The 20,227-nt window shown below is 36.6% G+C and overlaps 2 protein-coding genes across 19 annotated transcripts in view; one reads left to right on the top strand and one right to left on the bottom strand.

Moving 5' to 3' along the window:
* DCP1B (decapping mRNA 1B) overlaps positions 1-20,227 on the bottom strand; it is a 58,596-nt gene that overhangs the window by 20,649 nt on the left and 17,720 nt on the right. The window contains exon 4 of the mRNA XM_017863223.1: positions 518-587. Within this exon, the coding sequence (XP_017718712.1) occupies positions 518-587 (70 nt within the window). The remainder of the gene's footprint in view (positions 1-517; positions 588-20,227) is intronic.
* Positions 3,457-20,227, top strand: part of CACNA1C (calcium voltage-gated channel subunit alpha1 C) — an 800,874-nt gene continuing 784,103 nt past the window's right edge. For all 18 annotated transcript variants that reach the window (XM_017863189.1, XM_017863204.1, XM_017863129.1 and 15 more), the window contains exon 1: positions 3,457-3,875. In XM_017863189.1, the coding sequence (XP_017718678.1) occupies positions 3,737-3,875 (139 nt within the window). In that variant the 5' untranslated portion in view covers positions 3,457-3,736. The remainder of the gene's footprint in view (positions 3,876-20,227) is intronic.

The following is a 20,227-nucleotide window of genomic DNA, read 5'->3' as shown; positions in this document are numbered from 1 at the left end:
AACTCAGCAATTTCTAAGGAAACTGAAAATAAAGACTACCTTAACTCAGTGTGTGAGACATGGGAGGAACTTCTGAGCTCCCACGAACACGTGTACACAGTTAAAGGAAAGCACTTGCGGGAGGAAGGAAATGAAAGATTTTACAGAATCTGGAGCAGGCATTTAGGATGGCTCTGAATGTTCTTTTTACTGACAGGCATATTGATAACTTTTCAAAGCAAAAAATTGCTAATTTACAAATGAAAATATTAAAGAAAACTGCCATCTGGAACAATTCATATATATTTCACACACGGGAAAAAATGAATCATTCTAGATGATAAATATGACCTAGTGAAAATGTGGCAAGTTGTTTATGTCTATTTTTCATTTATTAATAAATACTAAATGTCTGCCTAACCACTGTGAAAAGGGCTGCTGTGGGAGATATATTCTGTTAAGAGTATAGTATAGTTACATACACTTAGAAATACAAACAAAAGTACCAGGTCCTGAAAAATATTTAGCCTTTTAGTACTTACTTTTCATAAGCTCTGCAATTCTTTGGCATTCTTCCTTATCATAAAACCAAATTCCATAGATGGACACTGCAAAAAGCACATCAAACAAATTATGAGCGTCTTCAAAACTACAAAATAGAAAAAAATCTCCTTTCCATCTTAAATACATAATAATCTATGTATTGAATTGATTTATTCAATAATTATTGAATAAATAAAAACAATCATTGGGGTTAAAGCTTAAAAATGCAGCGTCAAGCCAGGCACAGTGGCTCACACATGTAATCCCAGTACTTTGGGATCACCTGAGATCAGGAGTTCAAGACCAGCCTGGCCAACATGGTGAAACTCCATCTCTACTAAAATATAAAAAAAAGTAGCCAGGCGTGGTGGCAGGTGCCCATAATCCAGCTACGCGGGATGCAGAGGCAGAAGAATCGCTTGAACCTGGGAGGTGGAGGTTGCAGTGAGCCAAGATCGTGCCATTGGACTCCAGCCTGGGCGAAAAGAGCGAAACTCTGTCTCAAAATAAAAGCATCGAAATTTAAGTCCACAGAGAAATCTGTGGTGGTTTTGTGAAAAGATACATACCCACACATATTCAATAAACTGTGTTCTCCTTAAAAATACAGCACCTGAACACAATAGGCATTTGGTAAAATCTTCTTAAGCAAATGAATACAGACTGAAAATGAAATCACAATTTCTAAACTTCCTGGCTTCGAGATATCATTGTTTCTACACTCCATTTGCACATTCATAAACACATCTCATCTTTACTTTTAAATATTCAGAAACCTGATAGTCAAATTATGCCTGGAAGCCTCCCTCCCCTTCTCCTTCTCTCAGGAACGTGTTAACTGAAAAACTGCCTTTGTAAGCTGTAAGTTAGGGATAGGCCACTGGAAAAAATAAAATTTAATAATAAATCTCTGGCTTCAAAATGGTACAGAAAATTTACAACTGCTGAAAGATTAGATATGACTGTGATTTCATCACTTAGTAATGAAAGGAACTGTGACATAATATGCCTGCTATTGATTCATTTAATAATGTTCAAATAAGTTGTATACTTTAGTATGTGCTTATCTATATCATTTTTATAGTAAAGGCTGAAACAGCTCCAAAAGACGTTTATAAATATCTAGTTGAGCATCTGATGGCATTAATCATCTAAGTAATGTATTAACTACATACACATTTTAAAAATCTTCAGTGAAAATAGCAACAATATTATGATAGGGCAATGAAAACCAACAAAACATGTTTTTAAAAGGGAAAAAAGGCTTTAAATTCAAACTTTCCAAACACGTAATTAAATATTAATAGTATTTTGCTGTTAAAACAGCTGTGATATTCTAACTACATCTTTTTTCTCCTCTTACCTGACCAATGTCTGGGCATGGAATTTCTGCTTCCTGTCAGTAATGATTCAGATATCCAAAGGTACAAGAAAGGTCTTTATAGTGCTATTTTAAGCAGGTATCTTAAAGAGGAACCTATGAATCTGAATTACTAACTTGCCAAAAGGTGGCAATAGGGCTTTAAACTTTGTTTTGCAATTATTGGTGTACCAGAAATCTTTTATCTTATCTTACGTACCTGCATGTGAAGTAGGGGGAAGTAGGGGAAAAGATTCCAGCTTTTCCTTGAACAGGACCATTTTACTCTCTTAGATGAAAATACATAAACATTTTCCTCCTTAGTACACTGACTTTTTTTTTTTTTTTAAAGAACATCTGAGTTCTGAAGCCCATGGGCTATGAGAGTTTTTACATCAAAACAAAATTCTTTCATCTCAAGATCATTGAATGTGTATCTTGAAACTTCATATTCAAGGTTGCTTCCAGTCCATCAACAGTAATTCCCTGCTCTGATTCCCTACACAGATTCCTACACTAACCTGCCTACCCTCACGTTCTTGAAGTCAAAGCAGACTGCATCACTGATGTTCAACCACTTAATAGATCTGAATATGTTTGTGTGTCTTGGTGACTTTAACCTTAGTTACAAAACTAGAAGCCTGGTCTATTTTTTTGGTTACAGTGTAAGTTTTCTTTCCTTGAAGACTGACTTTTCCAAAACTATCAAAGGAGAAAGGTGGCAGTAAGGGAGAAAAATAGAGCATAACTCAGAAACACGAGGCCCAATGGCAGAGGAAAAACCGGCCATTGTTGTCTCATGAGTAGGCTCTAGTAATAGGAATATTTTGGGTATCTTTTGTTTGATGTTATACATTTGTGGCATTTGACATAAGGAATTAGGCTTTCGTAAGGGTGGGATACCAAGAAAACTGTTGATACAAATAGAAAGACAGTCTGACATTGTCATCACCACGAGATAAGTGAAATGCAGACTTAGGGAGGGAAAATGCCATGGAACATCTCTCAGATGTCAAAGCAAAATGAAGGAAAGACTGAGTTTGCAGTAATCATTGAAGACACTGTGAAGACTTCTTCAGGACCCAATCATTTATCTCCAAAGCAATACGGCTTTAAAAATTAAAATGAGATCATTTCGAGATAACTCTTTTGATCCCAGTTTAGTCTGGACAGAAAATTTAAATAGCCAAGGAGGAAAAAGAAACATTAACCAAGAGTTCTGGCTCCCAAAAAGTGGCACCAAGATAAAATGCAGAACTGGGCCTAACTTTCTTCTCCCTAAAATAGTTTTGCAACTTGAGCTGCATTCCCCTGGGAAAGAGGCTGTGAATTCTATTAAAGTACGCATTCCAACTGAAGTTTCCTGCCTCTCAGCCCTAAGGTCTACCAACCCCTGGACAAACCTATCACTCTTCCACACAAGAGGGTCTATCAAAGCAGTCCGTGGAGATACATAAAAGCCAGAGATCATCATGCCTTAGGGAGGTGATGAGCTGACAGGCTGACAGAAACCATGAAGTTCACATTTCAATCCAAGTTTTCCCGTAAAGCCACTGGGTGAGAGGCCCATCCCTACATAGGCAGGGAGCAGAGCAGGGAAGACAGAAAATACAAGGTTGAAAAGAATCAAGCAAGAAGGTGTTTTGTTTTGTTTTGTTTAGAATTCTAAAACTTAAAAGTAATTTTACTGTAACCTAAACTTGCAGCGATATGATATGGCCGTGTAAACTTTTGTGGCACTCAAATGTTACTGCAGGAATGGCTTCTGGGTTTTAAAAAATTACAAGAGATCATGAGCTGGATAATTATTTAGCTTTAAAAATCAACCAATTGATATATATCTGGAAATTCACAATGCTTCGAGCCTTTGTTCAGCCTGGTACGCCTGCATACCAGCCGCTTCCCAGCCACCTGTCTGCCGACACGGAGGTCAAGTTTAAGGGTACTTTGGTGCATGAAGCTCAACTCAACTATTTCTACATCTCTCCTGGAGGTAAGAAACCCTAAAGCGAAATAAAGAGTAGGAAGAACATGTTGAAATTTACTCTAAATATTCTAATGATACTTAGAATGTGACTGCCTCACTCTAAGAGCTCGTCTCCATATTTAATCAGGATTTACCACACACCGTTGTGAAATTTTGCCTATAACTGCACTATCCTGGTTTATGCCGTTCTTTGGAAATTCTCAATTGAAAAAAGAGTGATGTTTGAGGCCACAGGCAATGCAATACTGCCTTTACGTAATAAAACACCGGTCTTTGACTTTCCTTTTAACTCTGTCAGAAAGATCAAGGAGGTCAGAATTTCCGTACCAGACTTCATGTCTGGATTTTGTAGGTCCACAAAGACAAGGCAGAGGGCAAGCTGACTATATTCAATAGTGGTATTTTCTCTTTTAAATTTCTTCAGTGGAAAAATCAAAAGCTGGTCAAGTTTTAAAAGGCTAGTTAAGAGGCCATTAAAGGTGGTATCAGTGTCACTCAAATGCACATTTTTCACTTGTAACCCTTTGATTCTTATTAGCATGGTGCATTAGTTCATTTTGCAGGTTCTTTGGGGATTTGCCTCATCTTGTTTATGTTCCTAATAAATATTTCTGTTCGATCTGTTCTTTTAAGATATTTATAATTTGTTTTATATTTTACCCAAATACCATACAACTCCAAATCATGAATGACAGCTTATAATTGTCTAATGAAGACATGTGATAATGTTTGTGTAAAATTTTAAAAGAAGATATATATCCATTCAATTAGGAAGTGGACGATAAACACATAATTACATGGGTAAAATTTAAATAGGCAGGACATCTGATTTGGTAATGCTCTTTCTAATATAATTTCACTAATTCCTCTCAAAAGGATAGGGAAATATGTTTTTCTTACTATCCAGCAAGGAAAGCATTTAAGTTCCTTCTTTTGACTTGGAAAGCCATGGAAACAAGGGAGTGTTAAATTACACAAACCTCTTCTGGGCATCTAAGGATAAGCCAAAAATTCAAAAATTCCTTCAAACTCCATTCCTTTCATGAAGGCTTTCTCAAAAGAGTAGAATAGTATTTTCAATGTAAGGATGGAGAACATCTAATCATATATTTGTGTAAACACTTGTTTCTGAGACTTCATTCAAATATAGTATTTCTTGATTTACTGTACCATTTATCTAGATCAAGCTTTAATAAATTTGGCCATCCTGATGATGACTAGTTACTAGCATATGGTAGTACACATGCACACACAGTTACTAGGCATTTGAAAGATCTCAAGATATTTAAAAAAACCAGAAAAATAGAACCATGAAATTTTAGAGCCAGAAGTCAGGTAAGAAGCATGCAGTTCAATAATCTATTTCACGAATGAGGAATCTGTGGTCTAACAAGGCTAAACAAGCTAGCCAAAGTCATTTTTCTTGGTTTAATCTGTTTCCCCTAAAATATGCCCTTCTCCTAGCCTTTCAAATGAAATAGATGAAGCATTCAAATTTGTTTTTACATATCGGATTGAGTTCTAGGCTTGGTTATAAAAGACTGGAATTAGTCTTTTTAAACCAAAGTTCATGTGGACTCTCTAAAGGAAAAAAAGAAGGATGGAATGAAGGGAAGGGGAGATCAGTGAGGAAGGGAGGGAGGGAGGGGAGAAAAGAGAGAAAAGAAAGAGGAAGGGAATTAAGCTTTCTGGTAGTGGCAATGTTTTCACAGCAGTAAACAGTCGAGCAGCAATGACGCTGCCTGTGTGCTGGCATCCATAGATGGGAAACACAGGCTGCGTTTGGCCGGCTCTATGCGGATTCTGTACTTCTTCCCCATTTGGAATGTTTGCACTCAAAATGCTTTCCTCCAGCATGTTCTCTAATGCCTTTAAAGTAATGTTCTTCCATTCACCTTCCGCCTTAGCTTTACTGACCAAACACGGACACAGTCTTGTAAAATAAAATCTTCACTGGCCACTGAGAGTATACATAGCACTGTTATCTTTGGCCCTTGGTCTGCTTCTTTTCATATGACATGGTTTTACTGCACCTCACAAATCAGTGATCCCATGACCCGGGAAGAATGAAAGGTTCAAAGCAGATGAGAAGCAGTTTCTATTTTATGGGTGACTAATACTCATGAACATTTTGGGGGAAACAGTAGTAACAACCCTCCCCTTTCTAAATAAATTAATGTTATTAGAAAGTTAATGCCATTAAAAGCAAACAAAACTCTCTTAATTAAAGCTTTATACTAATTTGGATTAAATTAATATGTACTCTCCAACTATAAATGAGAATTTATTACTTTCCCAGTAAAAGATGGATTTAATCTTTTAGAAAGTTTTAATTCATAATGGATTCATATCATTCAATCTTCCTAATCTTCACAGAGGTAATTATCTTCCTAAACTGGGAACCTTGAGGTCATCTACTACCCTCAGGTTTACCAGAGGTCATATGGGATCTTTTTCATCATATACTAATTTCCTAGTTTTATTTGTTCCTTTAATCTAAGAGATATAACAGAGTAAATAAACTTTTAAAAGTTAGGAAGCCGAGAAGTCCATAGTTTGTAACAAATATAAATAGACACAACTTATTCTGCTTTATTGGCCACTTAAATTTATATTTTCATTTGTTCATAATCTTGCTGATAAATTTCAAAATCTCCTTGGCCACAAATATCATGTAGGGAGTCCCTAATACATCCTTTCCTTCTCTCTACTCATCCTTGAAGACCCAGGCTTTCTCACTCCTCTAGGGATAAACAGTCCCAACTTTTTCTTTGCTCCTGTAGTTTTTTTTGTACATCCTTGTACTAAAAAAGGTAATAAATTAAGCATTTATAAATCTGTTCCCTCCACTAGACTATAAGCTCCTGGAGGGGAGGATTCTGTTAATACACCCAGTACAGCAACCAGCATGTGCCACAACAAATATGACATTCAACAAATACGTGCCGAGTTGAACTGAAATCTAAGACTTCAAGCTCTTCTACCATCAATAATCCTTATAATTGTTGATATCGATAATTATCACTTCCTGGAATAATTAAACATGTGGACTAGATATGCTAGAATTCTCTATCAATTGATCACACCTTCTATTAAAGATTTCAGCATGGACAGTCTCCTCACATCACCCCTTTTGTTCTCCTTCAACCTTCACTGAGAGTTTATTTTGCTTCAAATGCTTTACCTTTTTATGCTTAAGTAATGTTGATGGGATTCTGTCATTAGGCTATGAGCTCCCAAAGACTATATATTTCAATTGATTCAGCACTATGTAGGCACTAATGTACTCATTTAATGTGTATTTATTATTACAACCCTATCATATACCATTCTTCCTAATTGACTACTTGTTAGGCACTAGCAACTAAGAGCTCAAAGAATGCAACAATTCTGCAAAATCACATGCATTTCTCTTCATTATGGAAAAAGGACAAATAATAATAGTACTTTGGTCTACCAGAAAATCTAAGATATTCATATTCCAGTCGTGTTTGATAATGGTAGTCTCAAGCTTACATATATAAGTACCTAAATGATCTGAAAAATGTAAGATTTATATGCATGTCAATTATTCCAGCAACACATTGACAATCTATTACAGTACGTGAATCTCAACGTATAGAAATGAGTCCAGTCTCCTATAATTGCAGTTTTTGAGAAAGTTATATTTAAACATATCTATTTATGCTTAAGCTTATTTTTAAAACAGAGTATTTCTACAGGTCAAAAATTTGTTCCAATGAAGAATAGTCTTCTTCATATTTGAATCAGATGATTTAATTGAGTGTTTCACAATGATAGGAATAGCTCTGCTGAAAATAGCCTAACTATAAAACACATGATCACGGAAATATTTCTACAATTTGACATAGCAGTAGTCTAGCCAAAGAAGCCTAGTGCTACTTCCTGATTAAAGAAAAGTCAGAGTTTCTGTACTTTTCATTTTACCTTAATCTGTGAATATAGACATAGGAGATACTACTTTCCAAAAGACTCTTTCCAAAAACCCTTTATGTTGAAACAGTTCCATTGTGTCTTGGTTCTACTATGAAACAAGAGCTCTAAAGGTATATATAAGGTGATTCTAATACAAGTTCTTGTCCAAAATTGTTTTCCTTCTTCAAAACCCATAATTTTTCCTTCTGTGGGTTAAGCAGTAAATTTACTTTGATTCCAGAACTTGATTATTTGAAACTATTTGCTAAATGATTTTGGACAAAATTAGTAATATAAAACACAGAATCTAAAAGAATATACATTATATAGCCATAATGACCATTTACTATAGATAAAGGGTAGGGAAACTAAAAGATGCTTTCCTTATTAAGCATTTAAGAAAATGTTTTGGAACCCAGCTTTTCTCTCCCAAGATTTAGGCTTCCACCATGCTAAACTGGGCTCTCTTAAACACAAAATATAAAATACACTGCATGTCCAAGCCACAGATGCAGTGTATGAATCTGAATAGCATTACTATGTTTTCTTGGTCAAGCCGAGAACCTTCATAGTCTGTATTGTTCAGGATAAAACAAGTGACTTTGCTTTAATTTTACTCTCACGTAGCAGCTGTAAATCACCATATCTCACTTTGCCACATGAGTTTTTCCTCACCTCAGCATGTCAGATTGTTAAGTTACATAAGAGATGTATATATTCACATGAAGGCTCTCTCCGTCCTAGCAGCTATGACGGAAAAGTAGAAACTGTGTTAATTGGGTGATCAGGGTGAAGAGAAGGGTTGTTTACCCACATTGTGTATCTGCTTATGTGTGTGTTTCAAGGAACTATCTGGTGTTACAACTCAACACACAGAAAAACAGAAATACAAAATCCAGAGATACCACAAGGCTCAAGAGTGAAATTCTGCTTTACTTGAGATTTTTCAGAGCCTTCTTTAACTGGCAGAACACCAGTTCTTTAGAAGAACAGTCTTCTTTAGAGTTTAGATCTCTTCCTTTCAGCCTAAGTGGAGTACTGACAGAGAACAAAAAAGTCATTCTGGATTAAAGGTCAGAGTGACAAGTTTCATCACTCAAGTCACAGTAGATGTATAACCCTTCATCATATATTAACACATTAGCTCTCTAAGCAATGGTGCATAATAAATAGATCAATTTTTCAGTCAGAATGGCAAAGGAGACTTAGAGACACAAAGTAAGATTCAGTGACCACATTATAATTTTTAAATTTTGGGGGCTCTTCTTCCTCTCTCATTAAGTGCAGGCTTAAAAGGAGTCCTTGAAAGTTTCTAATGCACCCAACCACTCCTCTCACATACAGTAGAAGAGCCTCAAGACTGTATAGGTTAGCAATTCTGACTGAGTGTGAAATGTCAGACTCCTCAGCTCCCATTCCATACTGTTCATGATTTGAATGCGTCTACTTTGAGGATTTTGTCTTGCTGGGCAGATCCCGAAGACAAATGTATTCTGTTATTCCTACAAATACTAAGTTTTTGCCTAGTAAGAATGTCAAGTATTTTTAGCCATATAGTTACTTTAAATACTAGTTTCTTGACCCTAGAGAGCTTTAGGGGTTCAATAAAATCCCTAAAACTCTATGCAAAATGTCATGTATATATGCAAACAGACATTTTGGGAAGTGAAAAACTGCAAAGCATAGACCCTCTAGAACAATGTCTGGCACACAGTAGTCAAGCAAATATGTTTGAGGAAAGGGGGAGAGGGAGGGGGGAGGAAGGAAAGTAGGAAGTAAAGAAGGAAGAAATGAAGGAAAAAAGGGAAGAAGAAAAGTATTCAGATTCTCATAGGGATTTGTGACTCACAGAAGATTACGAACTACTCTTTGCGACTATCAATATGCCAATAAATATCCTAGAATGGAAAACAACCTTCAATGATCTGTGGGCAGATAATGTGTCTTTCATTTACTTAGTAAGGAATTTACACAGAGTTCACTTTTAACTTTCCAAATTGCTTTTGTAATCATTGCCTAAACTGACTGCAAGGTCACGAAAAGGCATAACAAAGTCTCCAAGTCTTAGAATTCGTTAAGTTGGAAGAGCTTCTATTCCTCCGTGTAGCCTGAAGCCTCGGAGAAAGCTTAAAAAGCACAGATCGGTTAGCATGCTCAGCCACGGAGAGGGTGAATCACACAGTTCAGCTGTGGCTACTGGTTTGTTGAAGAGGTGTGGTTCTCAGTCTCTACAATGAAGTGGGAAACAGGAAGACATTTTGGAAAGCTGGGCAGCTCTGTGGCTCCTGCTTGATCACTCCAAGCAGCATACCTTCAAAGCTTTGTCTTACGCATTCTGATGTTCCAGATGCTAGACAAAATCATATATATATACACACACACACATACACACACATACATAACAATTCTAGAATATGAGTGATTCAGGAATTTTGTTAAGTACACTGTACATGTCTATTTCTTATCTAAATCTGTTTATTTGGCACCACAGAATACAAATAAAATATAAGATATGGTCTCTGCCCATAAGGGGCCTGTAATTTATTATCCATGCCACTGCCTTCTCAATAGCCTAGATAATTAGCAACCAGTTAATTAATGGTAACATAGTGGCAGAGAAAACGTTTTACAAAATGCATTCTAAGTATAGTGAGCAATATTGTTTCCAAATTATGACTCATCATTGTTCTGTAAATTTGACTTTCTTACTGCTATTATTTACTGTGGGTATATACAGGTACACTTTAACTTTGGTGCTTTGGAAGAAAATCAAGTTTATACTTCATAAGATGTTCTATAATAGCCACCAAGAAAATATCTACTATTATATTTTAAAACTGTATTGTTTTTACACATTTCATTCTAGAGAAAGCACTGCAGAGTAGATGCTAAGCCTTCTCTTTGCTAGGAAATTGACATTTTAAAAAATTGACTCTCAAGAGAGAAGTGGAAGGTTAATTCCTTCCACTCAGGAAAAATATTAAGTTGTACAGGTTTCCATATTTTTGGCAAAAAGAAACCTTGCTTCTCTGACCACAGGGAGAAAGCAGATGTCACAACCCAGAGAAAGGTGGCATAGCCTTCTGACTGATCTGGAAACTAGAAATGCAGACTCAACTATTTCTATTACCTCACATTACGTGGGGCTTTCAGTTGATGTCAAGCTTTTGGTACCATGTTGGTTTAAAGTACTGAAGATGTGTTTTAGAACAAGGACTGCTTTATTTCCAGGTTGAAAAAGCCAAGACGCAAAGTGATAAGAGTTAATGTAATATTCTAATTAACACAGCAGAGATCAGTTAGCAGAAACAGTGGCTAATAATGTCAGGAAAATAAAGAAGGGTAAAAAGTTATCCTTAAATATTCATTTATTCAAATTTTTTTTTTATAAAGTTCAATTATTTCTACTTTCTTACATTGAAGAATCATTTATGTAAAAGAAAATGCACAGATCTTAAAGTGTTCTGCTCCGTGAGTTGGCAATAAAACACTCTTATGTAACCAACACTGAAAACAAGATATAAAATATTTTTATCACTCTTTTCCAGTCAACAACCACACCCCACTTCCACCACCAGCCCCAGCAGAGACAACCAGTTTTTTGCTTCTGTCATCCTAGATTAGTTTTGCCTGTTTTTAAACTTCATATATATGGGGTCGTACAGTATATCCTCTTTTGTAGATGGCTTGCTTTGCTCAACATGTTTCTGAAATTAATTCATGTTGTTGAATATATCAGTTCATTTCTTTTTATTGCTGAGCAGTGTTCTATTATTATATACCAAAATTTATCTGTGTAACTATTAATGGGTATCCGGGTTATTACCGGATTTTTTTTTGCTACTATGAATAAAACTGCTTTGAGCATTTGTGTAGAAGTCTTTGTGTGGACATGTGCTTTCGGAGTCTCGCTCTGTCACCCAGGCTGGAGTGCAATGGCGCGATCTTGGCTCACTGCTGCAACCTCCGCCTCCCACGTTCATGAAATTCTCCTGCCTTAGGCTCCCAAGCTGCTGGGACTACAGGCGCCCGCCATCATGCCTGGCTAATTTTTTTTGTTGTTGTTCAGTAGAGATGGGGTTTCGCCAAGTTGGCCAGGCTGGTCTCAAACTCCTGACCTCAGGTGATCTGCCTGCTTCGACCTCTCAAAGTGTTGGGATTACAGGCGTGAGTCACAGTGCCTGGCCTCTTTTTGTTTTTGTTTTTGAGATGGAGTCTGGTTCCATGGCCCAGGCCGGAGGGCAGGGGCGCCATCTTGGCTCACTGCAACCTCCCCCTTCAGGGTTCAAGCGATCCTGCCTTGGCCTCCGCTGTAGCTGGGATTACAGGTGCCCGCCACCATGCCCAGCTAATTTTTGTATTTTTAGTGGGGGGGGGGGTTTCACCATGTTGGCCAGGCTGGTCTTGAACTCCTGACCTCAAGGGATCCGCCCGCCTCAGCCTCCCAAAGTGTTGGGATTACAGGCGTGAGCCACCATGCCCGGCCCATTTCTCTTAGGTAAATAACTATGAATGGAACTTGTTGGATCATACGCTAGTTATATGTTTAAGTTTATAAGAAAATGCCAAATAGTTCTCCAAAGTAGTTGTAGCATATTACTCTCTCAGAAGCAGTGTATCAAAGTTTCCATTGTTCCACATCCTCATTAACACTTGTCTTTTTAATTGTAGCCATTCTAAGGAGTATGTGATATTCTTATTTGGACTTTAATCTGCATAGGTTTCCAATGCCCAATAAGCATATGAAGAAACGCTCAATACAATCTGTTGTTATGGTAAAATGCAAATTAAAACCACAATGAGATATCACTTCAGAATTCCCAGAAAATTTAAAAAAACAAACAATATCAAGTTTTGACAAGGATGTGGAGCAAATGGGAAATCTTAGACATTACTGGAGACAGCATAAATAGGCACACAACTGTTCAGTAGTATCTCTAAAGCTAAACAAACCCCTACACTATGTCTCCATCAATTTCACTCCTAGGTCTGAACCCAAGGCAGATAAGCATACCTATTCACCTAAAAACCATGAACGGAAATGTTCATGGCAACTTTATTCAGAATAGCTCAAATCTGGAAGTAACTCAAATATCTATCGATAGGAGAATAAATAGACTGCAATATAATGATGCAGTGGAATACTACACAGAATAAAAAGCAAGAAACTACTGCTACATGCATTAACTTCAAAATACCTGATGAATAATGGTAAGAATCTTTTCATATGACTACTGGTATTTGTATATCTTCTTTTTTAAAGCATCTTTTCAAATATTTTGCTAATTTTTAAGTTGGCTTGTCTTTCTGTTGTTAACTTCTAAGTGTTATTTACATATTCTCAATGTAGTACTGTGTCAGATATATGTACATGTTCTCAATAAGTTTTCCTAGTCTGTGGTTCTCTTTTAATTTTCCTAAAGGTATCTTAAGAACAGAAGTTTTAATTTGATGAAATTTTACTTTTGATGAGGTAAAATTTATCATTTTTTGTTTTATAGTAAATGCTTATAAGTGTCATTTTAAATCTAGTGTTTGGTAATACTACCTTTATACTATTTTTAATAAATAGTTATTTCATTGCTTCTATAAAAATGAAAAAATTCTTATTTCATTTGCAGATTAAAAACATCTACAGCATAAGCTTTTCTGTTTTAAACCACATGGCCATGTTTAACAGGGCCAGGAGGAAACAGAGATGTGACCTGTTTTCATATATCATAATTAAGATATCAAGTTTAAAATAGTGAATAAACTTCTTAAATATCAAATCACAGTATCTCAATAAGCATAAAACAAGTTGAAAGAGACATCCATAAAAGTGCTTTTTTAAAATTTAAAGTTCTATAAAGAAAATTTATATTATATATATGCATTATACATCATCTCGTTCACATAGATAAAACTAACATTTTCCCACATTACATATCTCTTCCTTGAACTATTAAATTTCCCATGATGAGGATGCATGGCATTCTCACAACTCACAATTACCTTTTAGGTAAATGTTGCTACCATCTATATTAAAGTAACCATGAGAATCAGGGTAGTTCCTAGGTAAGCTGCTAAAATTACTTACTGCTTTGAGTTTCTACACAGCACAGAGGCTTCTTAATGTCTAATGGCTAATGCTCCAAAAGAAAAACTAAAGAAATAGTTGTGAACTTTTAGGTTAAGTTTAATCAGTAGCTTTGAATAAAGAAATCCAATAAAAACAATTCAGTACTCATTGCAAATATTTAATTGTGCACATTTAATGCAAGGAATTCAGTGCTATGGGGGCACTGGAAAGATACCTTTGCCCTGAAGGTGCTTGCACTCTAACAGAAACTAGCACAAAATATTATACATAAGGTAAAATATAAGCACAACTAGTAATTGCCTTTATTTCTAGCTCAGATTTAGCATGTTATTTTGAACATATATGTTTACATGTCTATCTTTTGTGCTAGGATGGTAAACTGTAAGGAGGAAGGGATATATCTTTTTTTTTTTTGGGACGGAGTCTTGCTCTGTCGCCCAGGCTGGAGTGCAGTGGGGCGATCTCGACTCACTCCAAGCTCTGCCTCTTGGGTTCACGCCATTCTCCCACCTCAACCTCCGGAGTAGCTGGGTCTATAGGCACCCGCCACCACGCCTGGCTAATTTTTTTTGTATTTTTAGTAGAGACGGGGTTTCACTGTGTTAGCCAGGATGGTCTCGATCTCCTGACCTCGTGATCCACCCACCTTGGCCTCCCAAAGTGCTGGGATTACAGGCGTGAGCCTCGGCGCCCAGCCGTAAGGTATATATCTTATTCGTTACTTCCAAAACCCAACACAGAATCAGTATCAACAGACAAGTGCTCAATAACAAATGAGCAAAGCAAACATAAATACAACATAAAAGACATATATGCTGCAGTGAGACACCACAGCTATACAGGGGAATCACAAAAACATCCAGGGAGGTAAAGTTCCAGCTGGGTTTTGAAATATGAGTAGAATTTATCTGTTAGAGATTGGTCAGAATGAGGGAGAGAATTCAAGGAGAAAAAAAAAATATTTAAAAGCATGCAGGTAAGAGTATTCTGGGAAAGTGTATATGTCGTTGTTTACTTGGAGCATTAGGCAAGCGTGCAAAAGTAGTAGCAGACTTGACCTGAAAGGGAAACTGACCTGACTACAGCAAGCTTTACATGTTGGGTGAAAAGTTTTACTTGGTAGGCATTTAAGATTTTGAGAAGGAAAGCAACTTAATTAGGCTTGTGCTTTAGGAAGATAAATCCAGCTGTGGTTTTGGATGGAGGGGATAAGCCAGATGTGAAATATAAGGCTAATGACATATCCTTTTTATGAATTGCTGGATTCAATTTGCTAGTATTTTTTCCTTTTTTATTGTGTTAAAATATTAAAGACATTAAATTTAGAGTTTAAAATATGCAGTTCAGTGGCATTCAACACATCCACAATATTGTGCAACCATTACCACTATCCATCTCCAGAACTTTTTCATCATCCCAAACTAAAACTCTGTACCTATTAAAAGATAACTCCTCACTCTCCATTCCCTGAAGCCCCTGAAAACCACTATTTTACTTTCTGTATGAATTTGACACTCTATGTACCTCACAGAAGTGGAATCATACAGTATTTGTTCTTTTGTGTATGGTTTAACTTAGTAGAATGTCTTCAAGGTTCATTCATGTTGCAGTACATAATTTTATTCTCTTTTAAAGTTGAACAATATTCCACTGTATGTGTATATAATATTTTGTTTACCCATTCATTCACTGATGGATATTTGGGTTTTTCCCACCACTTGGCTATTGTGAATAATGCTACTATAAACATTATTTTGTTCATATTTTGCTGTGGATTTTTATATCTATGTTCACAAGAGACATTGATTGATAATTTTCTTTTCTTGTAATGTCTTTGCCTTGTTTTGGTATCAGGATAATGCTGCCCTGATCAAATGAGCTGGAAAATATTACCTCTTCTACTTTCTGAAAGAGACTGTGTAGAATTGGTATTATTCCTCCCTTGAATATCTGGTTGAATTCACCAGTTAAACTATCTGAACTTGGAGTTTTGTTAGATTTTTAATTACAAATTCAATTTCCTTAATATGGGACTATTCAGGTTACCTATTTTTCTTGAGTGAATTCTGATGATTTGTATTTCTCAATGAATTAGTCCATTTCATCTGAGTTGCCGAATTATAGTACTCCTTTATTATCCTTTTCATGTCTGTGGATAACCTCTCTTTCATTTCTGATACTGCTAATTTGTGTCTTTTTTTTTTCTTCTTCTTCATTAGTCTGGCCAGGTGTTTATCAGTTTTACTGATTCTCAAAGAGAATCAGGTTTTGGTTTCACTAATTTTCTCTAAATAGTTTTTCTGTTTTTTATCTCATTGATTTCTCCTCTTTTTATCTCTTTCCTTCTGTTTGCTTTGGATTTAATATACTCTTCTCCTATTTTCTTTAAGTGAACGTTTGAATTACCAATGTAAGAACTTTCTTTTTTTTTTTTTTTTTTTTTTTGAGACGGAGTCTTGCTCTGTGCCCCAGGCTGGAGAGCAGTGGCTGGATCTCGGCTCACTGCAAGCTCCGCCTCCCGGGTTCACGCCATTCTCCTGCCTCAGCCTCCCGAGTAGCTGGGACCACAGGCGCCGCCACCTCGCCCAGCTAGTTTTGTATTTTTAGTAGAGACGGAGTTTCACCGTGTTCACCAGGATGGTCTCGAACTCCTGACCTCGTGATCCGCCCGTCTCGGCCTCCCAAAGTGCTGGGATTACAGGCTTGAGCCACCGCGCCCGGCCCAAGAACTTTCTTCTTTTCCAATACAAGTATTTGATGGTATAAATTTCCCTCTAAGTCCAACTTTGGTTGCATCTGAAATATTGTAATTTTCATTGTTATTCAGTTCAAATGTTCTCTAATTTTCTTTCTTCTTTGACACGAGTTTTTCAGAAGTGTGCTGTTTAATTTCCAAATATTTGGGGATATTCCAGGTACCTTTCTGTTGTTGAAGTCTAATTTAATTCTATTATGGTCCCAAGAATATACTTTTTATGATTTCAATTCTTTAAAAATGTTTAAGGTTTGCTTTATGACCTGTGAGGAGGTTTATCTTGGGGAATGTTTCATGTGCACTTGAGAAGAACGTGCATTCTGCTGTCGTTTGATAGAATGTCATATAAATGACAGCTGTGTTTAATTGATAGTGTTGTTCAAGTCTTCCATATGCTTCCTGTTTTCTATCCTCTTGCTCTATTGACTGTAGAAAGTGGAGCACTAAATTCTCCAAGTGTAATTGCAGAATTTAAAAAAAAACAAAAACTTCTCCTTTCAGTTCTGTCACCTTTTGCTTCACACACTTTGAAGCTCTGTAATTAGGTGCGTACACATTAATTATTATTATGCCTTCTGGATGACTTTATCCCTGTATCATTAGGTAATTTCATTTTTTATCCCTGGTAATTTTCATTGTTCTGACATCTACTTTGTCTGTCAATAATCTAGACACCCCAGTTTTCTTTTTGTGAGTATTTGCATGGTATATCTTTCTTCATCCTTTTACCTTTAACCTATCTATATCATTACATTTAAAACGGGTTTTGTGTAGAAAGCATATAGTTAGGCCATGCTTTTAAAATCCAATCTGGCAATCTCTGTCTTTTAATCACTATGTTAGCCCATTTACATGTAACGTAACTACTGATATGGTTGAACATGGGTAGGTCTGCCATTTTGTTTTTTGTTTAATGTTTGTCATATTTTTTGCTCTCCTATTACCCTACCCTCTTTCTTGTCTTCTTTTGGGTTATCTGAATTTTTTAGTATTCTATTTGATCTCTTGGTAATATCTCTATATTTCTTTTTAGTGGCTGCTCTAAGAATTACAATATACATGTCTAACTTTACACAGTCTACTTAGAGTTTTTCTTTTACCACTCCAAATAGAATGTAAAGGCTCTATAAGTGTCCATTTGTCCTCTCTTTTTATGTTATAGTTGTCACATGTATCACATCCGTATACACTGAACCGCCTCCTGACAATGTTAGAACTTTTGCTTTCAACAGTCATATGTATTTTAAATAATTTCAGAGGAGAAAAAATAAATCTCTTGCAATTACCAATATATTTACTATTTCTGTTGTTCTTACTTCATCCTGCAATTCCAGCTTTCCCTTTAATATTATTCCTTCCAGCCTGAATAATTTCTTTTAGCATTTATTCTACAACAGGTCTTCTGGACAAAAAAAAAAAAAAAAAAAAAACTTCTTTTTATGTTTCCTTTATCTGAGTATCTTTTTTCACCTTCCATCCCGAGAGATATTTTTTGCTGGAAATGGAATTCTAGTTAATAGCTCTTTTACTTCCAAACTTGAAAAGTTTGCTCCACTGTCTTCTGGCCTCATAATTGTCTGAATAAGAAATTCTGTAGTCATTCAAAACATTATCTCCTAGATGTAACAACAATGATTTTCTCTGGTTTCCTTGTCCCAGATTAAAAAAAAAAAAACAAAAAATCTTTGTTTTTCAGCAGTTTGATTATGACTAAATGTCATGTCATGGGCATGGTTTTCTTTGGGTTTATTCTGTTTGGGGATTCACTGAGTTCCTTCAATCTACACACATTTGTTTTTTTCACTGGATTGGGAAAGGTTTTGGACATTATTTTTTCAAATATTTATGAGTCTCTCCTCTTCATTAGACTTCAGTGACACAAATTAGACCTTCTGATATTGCCCCACAGATCTCTGAAGGCCCTGTTCATCTTTTACAAATATATGGCTCTATATTCTTCAGGTTTGGAAATTTCCATTGACCTATCGATGAGTTCACCAACTCTTCTTTCCACTGTCATCTGCATTTTGCTATTAAGACCATCCAAGAAATAGTATATTACTCAGTTCCAAATTTTCCACATGGTTATTTTTTATACCTATTTTTTATGCCAAGAATTTCTATCTTTCCATTCATTTCAAGAGTATCCAGTTTTACCTCACAGAGCATAGTAATAACTATCTTAATGTCACTGTCTTATGATTCTAACATCCAGATCATCTCAGGGTGGCTACTGATTTTTTCCTTGAGAGTTTGGCATATTTTCCTGGCTAGTAATTTTGGACATTTTTATTCTTTTGTAAGACTCAGAGTCTTCTTGAAACCCTCTGGAGAATGTTCATTTTGTGTATTTGAGAAAGCACTCAATTCAGTTAGGTTTGGATAAGAAGCTCTGTCTTGCTGTCTGTGGATGACGCTTCCACGTCAGTTCCATTTTCTCTTTTTTTTGAGACGAGTCTCCCTCTGTCGCCCAGGCTGCAGTGCAGTGACGCGATCTCTGCTCACTGCAAGCTCTGCCTCCTGGGTTCACGCCATTCTCCTGCCTCAGCCTACTGAGTAGCTGGGACTACAAGCGCCCACCACCACCCCAGCTAATTTTTTTTTTTTTCTATTTTTAGTAGAGATGGGGTTTCACTGTGTTAGCCAGGATGGTCTCGATCTCCTGACCTGGTGATCTGCCCGCCTCGGCCTCCCAAAGTGCTGGGATTATAGGCGTGAGCCACCGCACCCAGCCCTCAGTTCCATTTTCAAAAGTGTTTATGTCTAACATATACATATACTAGTCGGAAATTTGGAATAATGGTTTATATTGTAAGCTAATTCTCAAAGCTGTTGTTATTTCTTGGGTTCTGTTACATATATGTAGCTCACAGGTGGACCCAGGATTTGCATCAGTTCCTAGACAGAATTAGGAGATCTCCTTATTCAGCTCCCTCCTCTAGAATCACTCCCACTCGCCAGGGACCTTTTTCCCCAGTCTTCCGGCTACAAAGTCAGGGTTTGTCTCAGGGTTTTAGACTGTCAGGGGCCTTTTTCCCAGTCTTCCGGCTACAAAGTCAGGGTTTGTCTCAGGGTTTTAGACTCTCACACTGTCAGGCAATCTGTGCAGCAAAAGAAAACCAAAGTAAAATACATAATGGGATTTTCCTCACACTCTTCAGACCACAGGGGCAGAGACAGGCTCTTTCTTGGGATTTCAGGTGCCTGTGCCACCACCATGACCACCACAGTGGCAGTTCAGCTTTCCTTGCAACTGGCTTCAGGGCAGGGATAGAAGAGAAAAAGAAAAGCGGGAAGTTTTTAGAAGGAGGGGTTTCTCTCAGGTTTTGTTATTTTTTTCCTAGAGTTCTATGACTTGGCACATTCTTGTGTCAAAGCCAGGTGATAAAAGAGGAAAGAATAAAGCCAGGAACTCACCACCACAGCAGTTTTTCTTCAAGTTCTGATTGCTCTCCTCAGTGTGTCTGTTGTCATTTACTTTCAGAGGCCCCAGTTAGTTGTTTTTGTAATCTGCCCAGAACTTTTAGTTGTAAACAGTGGGAGAGATATATTGTAGTGAACTTACTCTGTTTTGGATGATGCCAG

Source organism: Rhinopithecus bieti, unplaced genomic scaffold, assembly GCF_001698545.2.
Source record: "Rhinopithecus bieti isolate Rb0 unplaced genomic scaffold, ASM169854v2 scaffold_2654, whole genome shotgun sequence".
Classification (NCBI taxonomy): Eukaryota; Metazoa; Chordata; class Mammalia; order Primates; family Cercopithecidae; genus Rhinopithecus; species Rhinopithecus bieti.
The sequence above is the reverse complement of the archived record's forward strand: the minus strand, read 5'-3'. Positions and strand labels throughout refer to the sequence as shown.